Genomic DNA, 14057 nt, shown 5'->3' on the forward strand with positions numbered 1-14057 from the left:
ATAAAAACTGTAAAACCTCTCATCTGTACTACTACTGTTTTGTATTTGTGACTTATTAAATAAGTCACACACAGAGACCCAACCAGGCTCCATCTTTGTGTTTAAGGGCAGAAAAACAGACATTATACTGTATTGCTAGATGGATGATTCTACATTGCTAGGAGCAAAACAAATCCTCTTCCTTCCTTTCTTTTCCGGCTTGAACGCAGTCAAGTCGGGAGTGATGTCATTCCCTGCTTTGACATCTGACTTCGGAGGTAAATGAAGCGCAGCATTAGACCATCAATCCTGCAAAGAAACAAAACAAAACAAAAGTCAGGGATGCCTTTGTTTGGCAGTGGTTAAGTGTGAATGCTCCCATAGGGCTGAGCCAGCATAATTAGCTATTCACTTGGAAGAGTTGCCCTCTAGCCCTGGACTCAAATTTTCTCAGGGGATTGCTAAGAAAAGCGTTATACAGCCAGTTAGTGTACAGCGTGCCACTAAAAAGGGATAGCAGGCTTGTAGTGCTTGACTAACAGCCTGAGCAGTGATGACTTAAGGCAAACGTTTAAATTTTCCTCAATCAGAACAAGTTTCTCTCGTCATTACTTTGGTGCAGTGAGTGGCATGAGCAGAATGACTTTGGATTTTTTATTTGACTCTTACTTGTACTATATGTGTACAACAAACACATGCAGTCAACATGTAAATAATTTTTGAATTAGTTATCATTAATAACTAGTTTTGTCTTAGCACACATTGCAGCCAAGGTATACAGAAGAGCATTTCTGAAGCAGCCTTGAAGCAAAAGGTCTACAGCAGCGGAAAACCACACCAAGTGACACTACAGTCAGCAAAGAGCAGGAAACTGAGGCTACAATTCACTCAGGCTCGCTGGCCTCAATCCCTGTATTAACGGTTCAGGCTGCTGCTGCTGGTGTAATGGTGTGGGAGATTGTTTTCTTGGCACACTTTGGGCCCCTTAGTATCAACTGATCATCATTTAAATACTATGACCACAGTATACCCATCTTCTGATGCTGAATTAATCATCTCAAACTGGTTTCTTTACATATTACAGTGACTTCCCTATACTCAGGTGCAGCATTTTCCAGTTATTTAAGATCGTGATCGTTTCCCCTCTCTCCACTGCTCTGTTTCAACATGTGTGTGTGAGTGTGTTTATCTGCTTTGCCATGTGTATGTTAGTGTGTTTATCTGTTTAACCATATGTGTGTATGTGGGGCTAGCCAAGTAGAACATATAAAGTAAAGATAACAAAAGTGTGCAGATCAGTGATAAGTCGTCATGACACTGTAAGCGCTATAAAATCTTTCCAGAAAGTGTTAATGCCTGAAATGGTACGCCTCATGGTGGGTAAGCTAGTCCTGATGAGAGAATTGGCAGGTCTATTACAGCTGCACGCCCTGACAGGACAATAGATAAATAAAAAGAGGCCGAGGGTAAGAAGCTGACAGTGAAATGCAGAATAGGTGGCAATGGTGGCAAGTCACCATTCCAGCTGCTGTATCACATGCCTGAAGCCCATGTGGGATATGTGGGAGCCAGCCAGGTGGTGACACTTCAGTGTTTGTGTTTATCTGACTCTGAAGGCTTTGTACACTCTGAGTTCTTTAACCCAAGTGACCCAGCAGTAGGATATTTTGACCACAGATAGCAGAGTGTGTGTGGGTTCTGCTCTTACTTGGACACAAAGACACAGACGAGCACATTTCTGCCTGCTTAGAGACACACAGACTGTTCCTCTTTCAGTTACCCTCTCATCAATTTTATGCCTCTCCTCTGCTGACTTTTCCTTCCTCTCTTTCCATTTCTACATCTCTGTTAGTCCTCCTCCTTTATTTATTATTTCTCTCTGTTCGGCCTTCTTCCTGGCCTAGAAAGGTTGCCATGGAGACAGAAGCAGATTTGATGCAGAGACGAGAAATGAATTATACAGTCGGGGAAGCTGTCTTTGTGTATAAGTGTGTGTGTGTGCATGTACGCACATTAGCGTGATTCAGAGCTGAAGATCGTTGTTTTGGAGGTTTTCATATGTTATGATTAGCTGTAATATTTCTTATTGAATATGGATCTGAGTATATGTGAACGCATTTGCGTGTGATTTTGTGTGCGTGCGGTTCCATGCGTTGTTTTTTTTTGGGGGGTGGGGGGTTGGTTGGTCCACAATTTAATATGACATCATGTGTTATTTTTGGCTCAGCTCCAGCTACATGTGGGCTTCCTCCATTTGTGTGCAGCTGTAGTGTGTTTATACAGGAGACTCTGTAGCTTGCTTTAGGTTTGTTTTTGCTGTTGTTGTGAAAAGATCAGCCAAAAAACAAAAAGATCAACATATTTGATTATTAGTTAGCTGAGACATTTTCTCAAATAACAAACTGGCTGCCAAGAATGAACTGAACACTGTATCTGAGAAACTGATTGTAAAATGCATATCCAAAAACACTTAGAGAACAGGTAAGGTAACATGAACTGCTGAACTGTGGATCAATGTAAATGGCTGGATTCCTGTGCAATTTGAATCTAGTAGAATGATCAAAACAATTACACAGAGAGATCATAGGATCAAAAAAATATGCATAGCTCAAATGGCTGTTGCTGAAAAAAAAAGTCAGCCATGTGTCTCATTTTCTCATATAATATTAGTGAGAATATCCAAAAGCAGGACACAGAGGGAGGCAGGGAAAGCAATAGAAAATGAGCATTTACTGTCAGATCAAACCCAGTCCAGAGTCCAGTCTGAAAAGGTAAACAAGAATCCATAAAGAAGCACCAAAAGAACAAGGAGCAAGGGAACAAACGGGAGAACAACAGGGAACAAACAGACGAGCCGACACACATTGATCGGTGTCTAGATGCAGGTGAAAACAGTGAACAGCGGACCGTCTCGAAGGAGGGAAACAAAAGCAGGAAGTAAAACCAAAACAAGGCACACGAGAAAACTAACCTTCAAAGTAAAAATGGTAGAGGCAAATAACTAATGACGAGACATGAAGACAGCAACGCTGAACAAGATGACAGAATCTGTGAGACTCACACAGAGGGAGAAAACAGTAAAACTAATAAAAACCACGGGCACTATGACACTCACCCTGTATGTATCATACACTTTGTATCAATTTTGATTAATCAAAATGTTTTTGATGACCTTATTGTAGATCATAGGTGTCAAACTCTGGCCCGCGGGCCAAATTTGGCCCTCAGCCTAATTACATTTGGCCCGCGAAGCCATACCAAATTACTATTAGAGCTGGCCTACTGGTATTATACAGCTAATATATATATATGTTGTTTAGTATTAAGCTTTGCTTGTTCCATATTCAGTTTTTCAGCAAAACTTGTTTGAGTCCATAAGAAAAGATTCATTCTTATATCTAGAGGAAGATTTTTTTTTCAATAAATATTAATGTTAGCCCACGACTTTGTTCCAGTTTTGAATTTTGGCCCACTGTGTATTTGAGTTTGACACCCCTGATAATGTATGAAATTAGAGTCAGAAAGGAGGCCTGGCCAGCACGAATTGGATTGGTGAATCCCCCAGAATAATCTTAATAGTCATCAGCTGCTTTGTTAGTAGCGGTTTTGATTGTCAGAATGCTGTCTGCTAACTGAATGCATTTATTTTGGACTGCAGTGAATCTGTTTGCACTGGAATTAATCATAACCCAGCTTTGTATTCAGCGTTTACTTTCTTATCTGCTGAGCTCCGTCTGACTGCACTTAAGTGTGCTCATTTAGGTAGAACAAAGCATTTTTAGCTCATGAAGTCAGTTCATTTCAGTTGAAAGTGGACTGAAGCAGAAACTAAACAGAGCGCAGTTTCTTTGAGGCGACCTCGTTCAGAACAGCTTGCTGTTCCTAAAAGGCAAAAAGATGTTCTAGTAACGTATTTGTATTCTCCCGTTTGGAGGTTGTTTGTGTTATCAGAACTAAGCTGGATAGTGTTTACTGTCTCTTATTTGACTTCTCAACTTTTGCCTTAAAGGAGGAGCTCTATCTGTTTCATATCCTAAGCTTATGCAATCTCCTGATAGGAGCAGCTGGTATTAAAACCTGGGAGATAAAACTCATGGAGAGAGGAAAGGAGGGATAAAAGGGAACTAAGGGACAGAATGGGTGTTGGGTGAGAAGAAGAGGATGTGTAAATAGGGGCTGAGCGAGGTGGTTGACTGTTTAAGCTGAGATCACATGGAGGATGGAGTGAGATGATGGGAGGCAGGGATGGGTGGGGAAATGATAACTGATGAAGTAGACAGTGGGTACATCAATGCACAAAGCACATTAAAGGGCCACTGTGCTTGTTTTTATTACCACTTTGTTTTTCTTCTGTGTTTGCGGTTTACTGTCATGTATGTCATAAAGCTCTGAAACACACACACAGACACACACACAGCGCAGACCCTGTTGTAAGAGGGGCTACTCAAAATCTAATGGGCTAGAATGAATTGCTGTAATAAGGGCCATAAATTTCTCTCTACAAATCTGTCTGGTGTTATTGTGCAGACAGCATCATCAATACAAAAGCATACAGTCGGGCACACGCATACAAGGGGAGGGCAGGGAAGCGCAGGAGCTTTTACAGGCTGAGTGAGGCTATAAAAGCATGGTGAGGAGGGGGGATGTCGGGGAAAAGGGGTCAGGAGTGACAAAACACAGAGTGGAGAAGATCTCTGTAATGGTGGTGGTGTTGGGTGGGCGATGGGTTAGTTGTAGCGTGAACATGGTTAAGGAGGACGTGGGCTTGAAATAAAGGAAAGTTGGGGGCCAGTAACCCCAAATATTGCAGCATATGTAATGTGTGAACGTGGGTGCAGAGCTGCAGAAGGATCATATTATTTGCGGTCTGCTGACCCAATTATTGTTTGGGCTCCGTGTGTGTGTGTGTGTGTGTGTGTGTGTGTGTGTGTGTGAATCATTCCTGGTAGTCCTGTGCTTGCCCGAGGCTTTAGGGTGACACCAAAGCTAAAAAGCCAAAGTGCTCAATGTCGCCTGTTGCTGGTTGAAAGAGCAACTGCACTCAGCAGTTCAACTGTCAGCGGGTAGTTCTGTATGATATGAATTTAAAGGTTAAATTATGTGCTGTGTTTACATGTGGGATGTCTTGTTTTCTGCCTCCTAGCGCTGGCATAGCCGTAGGATTCTATGGAAACGGAGAGTCGAGTGATGGAGCCGCACGTTTAGCGTACTCCTTCCGTCATGCCAACCGCACCGTGTCTGGAGTGGAGAAACTGGTGAGTTGTCCACTGATTGCAAAAAATTTATTTATTTATTTATGGAAAACCTTCCTGATGACAGTTTTTTCTTTCTAGGTTTCAGACAGCGCCCTAGCCTTAAACCAGACTGTGGAGGAGAACTTGGTCCAGTTAGAGACAGCCTTCCAGGATCAGACAGATTATGTGTCCATCGTCCAGAAGCTCCAGGGACAGCTGGATGAGCTGGTGAGGCTGATGGCTGATGTTCCCTTCTGGTCCAATACTGAGATCTCCCTGGAGGACTTGGCCCGTAAAACGGAGGCCTTTGACTTTTACAGGTAACTACTGACCAGCATGGATTTTGTTTCTGGCTCAGACTCAAGACTACTCTTACATTCTCTCGTACACAAAGTGTTATACTGTAAGGTTAAACTATTAAAACCACAGATGATGGGCCATATGTTCTGGTCATATCCTCCATCAAATCAAATCAGAATTTAAATATTTTAGGTGCACAACAGCAGAATTCAACGAATGTTAGCAAGAAAAGGCAAAATAACCCGTTCTAGTTCTAACCAGAATGAAGGCTACACGCTTTCTCTGACAGACACATTGGATCAACAATGTCATGATGCACCTTTAAAGGGAGAGGCTGAGATTCATGCTAAAAGGAGCCCTTAAAAGATATTCATGTGGAGATTGTATCCTTCGCAGTAGTTTGTGAATGAATGGGTACTCTGATCTCATTCTTTAAGTGTGAATGGCTTTCATCCCTCTTTTTCTGTTCATGTTAACCTGCTTTGTTGTTTTTTACCCACTGCTCGAGTGAGAATGACAGAAAAAGTGGTTGATAAAAAAAACAGATTGTGATGCTGTTACGTGTCGGGTCTTCTAGTAAAGCTTTAATTAGCTTGTCCTTTGCATTGCATATGTATCTGTTTGGCTTGCTGTTGTATGTTTGTATGAAACAGTGTGATAATTATTTTTATTTACAGGTGGTTGGGGTACCTTGGCCTGTTGCTCTTTGATGTTCTCATTTGTCTTCTGGTGCTGTTTGGACTGATACGCAACTCTAGAGGCACTCTTATTGGGTATGCTACCTTACATCACACACCAAAGCCTGCTCCTATTGGACAGATCAAATTGTGTCGTGCCTCTGTGTGTGCTGAGACTGCCTCCTGTATGTCGTGTTGGTAAGCTGAATCTTGCTTTAAAAAGATATTTTTTGGGGGGGGGGGGTTGTTCTTCAGAGTGTGTTTGCTGGGTGTTCTGACTTTGATCATCAGCTGGGGATCGCTGGGCCTGGAGCTGGCTGTCGCTGCTGTAAGTGTAACCATGGCAACACTGCTGAGCTCTCCGGCTCTGCAGTGATGTAATCTTTACCCACTGCTCGAGTGAGTTTGTTCAGCACGTTACTGTAGCCTGATGTGTCATGTGCACTCGACCCCCACAGTCAGCCAGCGACTTCTGCGTCTCTCCCGATACCTACATCACCAGGGTGACCAAGGAAAACGATGTCATTAACCAAGGTATGGAGACGAGAAAATAAATCACTGGCCTTTTTTCAAAACCTTTTGTGCTTCTTTCACATAATCATAAAATGAATTTAACAAATTGTATTGCGGTGTTGTTGGCTTTGAAATGATGGCTTTTAAGATGGGGACCAGGTCTGTGACCACTTGCAGTCAGTTGCCCTCTGTAAAGCAACTTTGGTGCATGAAACAGCAATAAGACAGAGTCTATGTGCCATCAGGTTGCGATTGGATGGAATCAAGTTGGAAATGAGGTCAAATCTGTTAACAGCAATTAACTGATATATATCGACGCTAATTGGATATCTGTTGTTGTCTACATGCACAGAAATTTACTTACAGTCCAGCCAGAACCTCATAGATGTGATGTAGTTTCTTCAGGACAGTGAATTAACTGCAACATGACAGGTTGTCTGTAACCTTGCTTTTATATAGAAATACAACCAGTGCATTCGAGTCTTCTGTTGGACAGAGATAATCACACACGAGTTACACTCATTGGCGCAGACTGACTCAGACTGTGAGCGTGTCTGTGTTTATGAATTATATTAATTTCACAGCTTTGCCAATCTGTCTGAGAGGGATTGCAGTCAGTCCAAGTTGGGTCGCAATTCTTTGGAGACACACGACCTGTCGAGACCCATTGTGGTTGAAAGTAGTGCTGAGACACTTAGGATGTTGCACGCTTGACCTGTGGCAGGAAAAAAATAAAGAAAAAAACTAAATTAACAGCAATCATAAGGCAAGGAGGTTATTATCCTATTTCTATTGTTGTGTGACTGATCCATAATCCAACTGTATTGGCATTGGCTGCAGTGTGTCTAAAAAGTGCTGGTAAGATAGGCATGAAGTGTTACAGGGCTAAAACAGCCTTTTCCAGTCTTGTAGACCACTGCCATCTATTTCAAAATCTGTAAATCTGTGTGCAGTCCAAACCTTAAACCACAACTGTGGTCATAAGACGAGCTCATGAAGTGTTTCTGTGTTTCCATTTACTCGTTTTTATCTTCTAACGATTTACTTGTTGAAGCTGATTCTCATTTAACACTTTTAGTTGCAGCATGCGATAGCCACATCTCCATTATGGTTTTTACATCATTAATGAAGTCTAAGGGAAGTTAACCATCAAAATATGTCAGATTTTCCCCCCCAAAAAAATTTAAATCTGGTGGCTTTGTGCAAATAGTGATATTTCTTTTTTCAAATTTATATTATTTATATATCACACATAATTATAGTTTATATTATAATTTTTCCCATTTATTTATCAAAATTTTTCCTGTCTACTTGCAGTTTCATCACAGCCCCACCAGGGGTCTGTGGCCTACCATTTGGGAATCCCCGGATAAAAGAATATTTACAGTTATTTATGCTGCTTGAAGACAAAAGCAGCCCACATTATATTTTGGTTTTCACCAAATAAAATATCAGAATTTAAAGAAAGAATGCGACACTTTTGGATCCAGAAGTCTTGGAGAGGGGATTGTCATGTTTAGAAATTCTCTGTTAATTATAAATCCTGAACATTTTATGGTAAAGGGATGTAGGGTACGACCCTTTATATGCAAATGCAGCATATTGACAAATAGTGTGAGCAGAAACGTCTCAAACAGAGTCCATTTTCCTCACTGACAGTTGAATCTCACCCTGACATGTTGCTGCTATTTAAAGAAACAAGTGTGTGTGTTTGTGTGTGTGTGTGTGTGTGTGTGTGTGTGTGTGTATCCAGCAGGATTGTGTTTGATTGGCACTCTGGTATCTAAAAGCTCTCACTCTCTCTCTGTGCTCACTGCAATGCATCAGCAACCCTGTACTCCCTGCTCGCTCTGCCTTGGCTTGTCTCAGATTCAGAAAAAAAAAAAAAAAACCTGACTACATTTTGTTTTTCATTTTATTGCATTTGTTCTATCTCTCCATCCTGTTATATCCCTCTTTATTTCTCAGTTGCTCCATTTCTTTGTCTCCATTTCTTTCCCTCGCTCGCCTCCTTTCACTCATCTAATGACTTCTGTTTGTCTGTCAGTTGTTTCCGCTTTGTCTGTTTGCTGTAGCGCACAGATGTTGCCTCTTTAACACACACACTGAATTATGCCTGAGTAGAATTGCAATCATGGCTCAATAGATTTATACTGGATATTTTTTTACACGTGAGGTTTTTAAATGAAACTGTGCATTCCAAACGTTCCCATCGTCATTGTGATCTGAATTTACTGGCATGTTCGCAGATATCCTGCAGTATTACCTGACCTGCAGCTCTGGACAGATTAACCCCTTTCAGCAGGTGAGGTCTTTGTCATTGCTGTTGCATCGTTGGAACTCATTTTTCTGCAATTTCTTCCTTTCACGAGGCTGTTTTGCTTTGTTTTTTTGTTTTTTTTGCAGAGGCTGTCGGGGAGCCACAAAGCATTGGTGGAGATGCAGGATGATGTGGCAGAGTTACTGAGATCAGCAGCACGTGACTTTGCCAGCACCAAGGTGTGTCTGTGTGTCTAGATGTACATAAGAGCAGATATTTACAGTATATTTGAGCATACATGTGTAACCTTTGCTCTGCGTGTGCAGGGGAATCTCGAGCAAATCCAGTCTGTGCTGAATTCCACCGAGGTGGGCCTGCACCAGCTGACTGCTCTCGTCGACTGTCGCAGCCTGCACATGGTGAGTTACAGGGTGTGTCGTGGTAAAGATAATGTCCGTAATTGAAGCTCAAAGTAGACGTGTGCGGTGACTCTATGGCACGGCTGACACCGTTTTAGGCTGTGCAGTTACATTTCTGTTGAGATGCACACCAGATCATGGCGCAGGCTTTCAGAGGTTATGGTGAAGTAGAAATCCCCTGCGATTTCTCTCCTCTCCTCGTGTGGTGGAAACATGCACAGTAGCTTTATTTTTTTGTTTTCCTTTGTGTGACTGTAAATAAGGAATTGATTCATTAAAGGACTGGTACTTTAGGGCCAAAGCTCTCCTCTACTCACCTCTCCTCGTAGGACTACGTCCAAGCACTGACTGGCTTGTGTTATGATGGCGTGGAGGGTCTCATCTACCTGGTTCTCTTCTCCTTTGTCACTGCTCTGATGTTCTCCTCTATTGTGTGCAGTGTGCCGCACACCTGGCCTGGCAAGAGGTAACACACACCCACCCTCACATTCTCTCATTCACACACACACACATACACACCTACATGAGCCTTTACATTCTTAAATCCATCTCTTCAGTTAACTAATGACTGACACATCACTAGCTCGTTAACATCTTACTGTAACTGTCTAACTGATCTCAGCTGGTGGTCTCGATAACAGTGGGAAGACCCATAAAGAATCGACTCGGTGCCCATGCATGTCATTCTTTTTTAAGTGTACCTGCCTCCCAGACTGTCGTATCACTCTGTACTCTGTACTATCTTCTTGCCATCTTTGCATCTATACAGTTTATTTTATCGTTTGCCGGTGTGGCTGAACATTGTTTGTATGTTTGTACATACTTCTCATTTTTCTTTTCTCCTCTTTGGACTTGGAGCACCAGTGTCGTGTTAGACTTTATATCACCACAGTTTTTTTTTTTGTTTGTTTGTTTCCGTGCCCCACTTCCTCCTTATGTTCTTTCCCTTCCTCCTCTCCCCTGTGTCCTGATTTGGAAATGCTTTGGGCTTCAACGAATGGTGATGCATATGACCCCCACGGTCAGATTAACCACCGCTACCATTCAAACAGATATTCAAACGAGCAAATAATTCTGCGATAAAATCAGAGAAAGAGACAGGTAGACTTTGCTCGCAGTGACCGTGTCACTCCGGTGAAGGATTTGAATATTGAAACAGCTGTGCCATGATAGTTTTTTGCTTTTGCTTCCTTTTACACTTGCTGTTTGCGGGCATAAATCGCCATGAATCGCAGTGTATGACCCAACAGGTATGAAAAATAATCAATCTCTCAGAACAAGTGCTCACTGGGTCTCTTGCCTGTAAAGACTGACTGTGTCGCAAACTCCATTTTGGTTTAATGAGTAACACGTCTCCATCTGGTGGCCAGTTGGGGCAACAACACCTGTAGCTTATTGTCTCTGTTAACACAGGCCTTAGGCTAATTTATTCATCATACAGCTTCCTGCCTCTATACCTTAATTGAAACTCTTTCTCATCCAACTTCCAAATCAGCACGTATCTTATCTGATGCCTCATTTTGTTACGTTGCTGGCTGTTTTACATTTTTGACCATTTTTTTTTTGTTTTTTTGTCTGAAAATGGTTTGCCCAAACCAGCCATATTATCTTTTTTTTTCCTGATGTTTTTGCTTTAATTTCATGGAGCACACAGAGATGCATGAATTATATAAAAGGACATTCTTGAAATCGGACACTGTTTGAACAATGCGACCTGTTAATAAAAGGAGCAAACTCTCTCAGCCAAAACAGTGGATGACTGCATGAAGAAAATGACATGCATGTTTCTACCAATGACATGGAATACAGAAGGGTTTGCTACTTTATTACAGTTGATGATTACTTAACAACACATAGCAATAAAGGGAAATAAAAGTGTCCACTCTGGACCTCACTGCACTTGTGGTGGGTCTGTTTAGTAGATGAATGCTGCCCAATGTTCCTTTTCTTCTTGTCCAGCTGCTTTGGGGCCGGAGGGCGTAGCCTGACCCAGATTTTAATATCGGGGAACTCCTGATAGTACAAGTACACCTTCCCCCTTCTCCTAACCTCCTCTTCAACCACTTGTTTACACTCTGTTGTCTCTCTCGGATCTCCCTCTCCCTGTACCTTTCCCTCCCTCCCCCCTTCTTATTCATCATGCCCTTTCGTGCCTGGCCCTTACCCCGACCAATTGAAGGATGGATGAGGAAGACGGAGAGGACGAGTCGGGCGCCTCACGTGGCGGGGTGCACGATAACCTGTACCGCGTTCACATGCCCAGTCTCTACAGCTGTGGCTCCAGCTACGGTAGCGAAGCTAGCCTGCCCGCTACAGCCCACACTGTCAGCAATGCCCCCGTCACTGAATACATGTGAGTTAGCACCCACCACTAGCTGGAGGCTAGCAGGATCATACACTGCCTGCCAATAGGTAGCTGATGCTTGCCCCCCCCCCCCACACCATGTGATCTAGGCTAGAAGTGCAGCAGTGCTTTCTGCTTGTGGTAATGATAAGTTAGAAAAGCTGTTAAATAGTTTTTTAAAATATGTATGGCTTGCATGTCGACTGCAACACACTGTCAGCGATATTTGTTACTCAGTGAGTTAGTACTTATCATCTTTGAGATGCTAAAAGAAAAACAGCTGCTTGCTGTATACAACCAACCTGCCTATTAAAGTCTATGATTTTAGCAAAAATTCAGCTTTGCACTCGCATAGTTTAAGTTAATAATTGCACCATGCTTGCTGTTGGCACAGGACTGAATTGCTTGTTCATAATAGGAAGTAGAGAAGATAAGTAAGCATATATCTCTGCACAATTAATAAACACAATGCAGTGTTTGCTGCAAAGGGAAGAATGATGGTTTTCAAGCCACAAAGAAACCAGAAAGTAAGACATGTGCTAATGTGAGGTTTTTGGACCATCGAAGGACCACATTCACCAATCCTGTATGAGTCTATATTCCAAAGTATACCACAGGGTTTGGTTTGAGCTTTTCCTGAAAGTTAGATGGGAAGTCTCATCCAGTCATTACTTTCCTTTTTGCCATAGCTAAGCTGTCATTGCATAGGTACACAGTCTCATATGGTAGTTGAATCTGTTGAATATGACAAGCTCCAGATTGTCATCAATCCTGGAAAATAAGTTTCATAACATATAGTTACAAGGTTTAGGAGCTGGTTTGGCAGTAATGCGAATCATACGTTTACAGTTAGATGAACAAAGCATGCAAATCCATTGTTGTTAAACCATAGTACACTAAAAAACCCTAAAAACTGAGTGTCGCATGAGCGCTGGCTGGCTTTGATTATATCGAGCTAAATAGAAAAAAAGTGCAGCTTATCCATGCCGGGGTTGTTGGTTTCTGTACCCACAGTGTCCGCTTGCAGTAATAGAATAAACAGTCTCCTCAGCATTTAGCTCCCTAATAAATTTTGCTTGCACAGGACATTTACAGCCTGTTATTAAGTTAAAAAATATCTTGTTGAATCCTTTAATAGTTGAAATGTTGGCCTGAAAAAACGATTGCTGCAGAGTTCTTTTAAATGTGGGCCTGAGGCTCATCTCCAGTGGCTATCCATGATGATAACAGTCCTATTTCACTGAGTCCCATTGTGAGATTCAATATTTTGCCTTTGTTCTGAAAGTATGTTAATTATGTTAGACGTTTTAAGCCCCTGTAGTACCAAGCTTACGTCCTATGTTGGCAATAATTATTGAGGTAATTTTTCAGAGGCCATATGTCAGAGTCATTGTGTTTCAGCGATGAGCAGAACCGCACATCATGAGCTCAGCGGCAGGGTGACGACATGCAGTAACCTCTTATTCTATAATGCAGGAGCCAGAACGCAAACTTTCAGAACCCTCGGTGTGAGAACACCCCCCTGATTGGCAGGGAGTCCCCTCCACCCTCTGTAAGTGCACACTTTCTAGAACACATTCTCCCACAGCTATCTTCCAATAGCCACAGTGCTGCTGGGACACATTTCAAATCCCACACAGTTGGCATATTATTCATTTAAGCGTAACGAGCAAAGAACGGTGTAAATTATTCACTATTTCAGATGTTTCATAGCGCGCTATGTGTGGATATTGGAAGGTAGCGCCACCCACCCACCCCAAATCCCTAAAACACTGCAAGTGTCCTCCGTGCTCACGCTAGACCGTGATCACAGATCGCCTTCATGTAGGTCATTTTGGCAGCCTGGGAAAACTGGAAGCTTGAAAAAGTAGCCTGTTGTTATAGTAAGATCTGCACTTGCATCAAAAGAAGGGGGCAGACTGTTTCGATATGCGCAACTGCCGGGTCATGTTTGGCTAAAGTTGTCTTCTATTTCTGATGTAAAACGTCTGGTTGGTGCTGGGTGATGTGCAGACCACATAGATTTTTTTTTTCTCCTCAAAGACTTTTTTTTCAACCTCGAACCTTTTTTTTTTGTAAGAAATGAAATGCTGACTGTTATGGCTTTTAAAAAAGTGCTGCTGGGCCTGTAGTTGTGGATTTCGTTCCATGCAGTATCACCTGGACACTTCTACATTACAATACTGTGGAGTGACAGCATTTATTGAACAAATCTGGTGTTATTACTTCAGGGCTCGGGTTGCATTCCTCGCTCGGTGCAACCTGACCCCGAACACTTGCGGGTCAGAGCTCATATAGCTTATATTGCAATTCTAGCAAAACTTGAGCCCA

The 14057-nt window shown here is 42.3% G+C and overlaps 1 protein-coding gene and 1 long non-coding RNA gene across 5 annotated transcripts in view; both read left to right on the forward strand.

Annotated features, from left to right (window-relative positions):
- Positions 1-14057, forward strand: part of LOC146517286 (uncharacterized) — an 85685-nt gene that overhangs the window by 42778 nt on the left and 28850 nt on the right. The window lies entirely within an intron of this gene.
- ttyh3b (tweety family member 3b) overlaps positions 1-14057 on the forward strand; it is a 32430-nt gene that overhangs the window by 11113 nt on the left and 7260 nt on the right. For 2 of the 4 annotated variants that reach the window (XM_085161639.1, XM_085161638.1), the window contains exons 4-14: positions 5123-5234; positions 5313-5533; positions 6191-6286; positions 6446-6518; positions 6649-6724; positions 8953-9008; positions 9110-9202; positions 9290-9382; positions 9712-9848; positions 11562-11735; positions 13203-13278. In XM_085161639.1, the coding sequence (XP_085017765.1) occupies positions 5123-5234; positions 5313-5533; positions 6191-6286; positions 6446-6518; positions 6649-6724; positions 8953-9008; positions 9110-9202; positions 9290-9382; positions 9712-9848; positions 11562-11735; positions 13203-13278 (1207 nt within the window). The remainder of the gene's footprint in view (positions 1-5122; positions 5235-5312; positions 5534-6190; positions 6287-6445; positions 6519-6648; positions 6725-8952; positions 9009-9109; positions 9203-9289; positions 9383-9711; positions 9849-11561; positions 11736-13202; positions 13279-14057) is intronic. The other 2 variants (XM_085161641.1, XM_085161640.1) reach the window with 2 other exon arrangements.

This window comes from Neolamprologus multifasciatus, chromosome 6 (assembly GCF_963576455.1).
Source record: "Neolamprologus multifasciatus chromosome 6, fNeoMul1.2, whole genome shotgun sequence".
NCBI lineage: Eukaryota > Metazoa > Chordata > Actinopteri > Cichliformes > Cichlidae > Neolamprologus > Neolamprologus multifasciatus.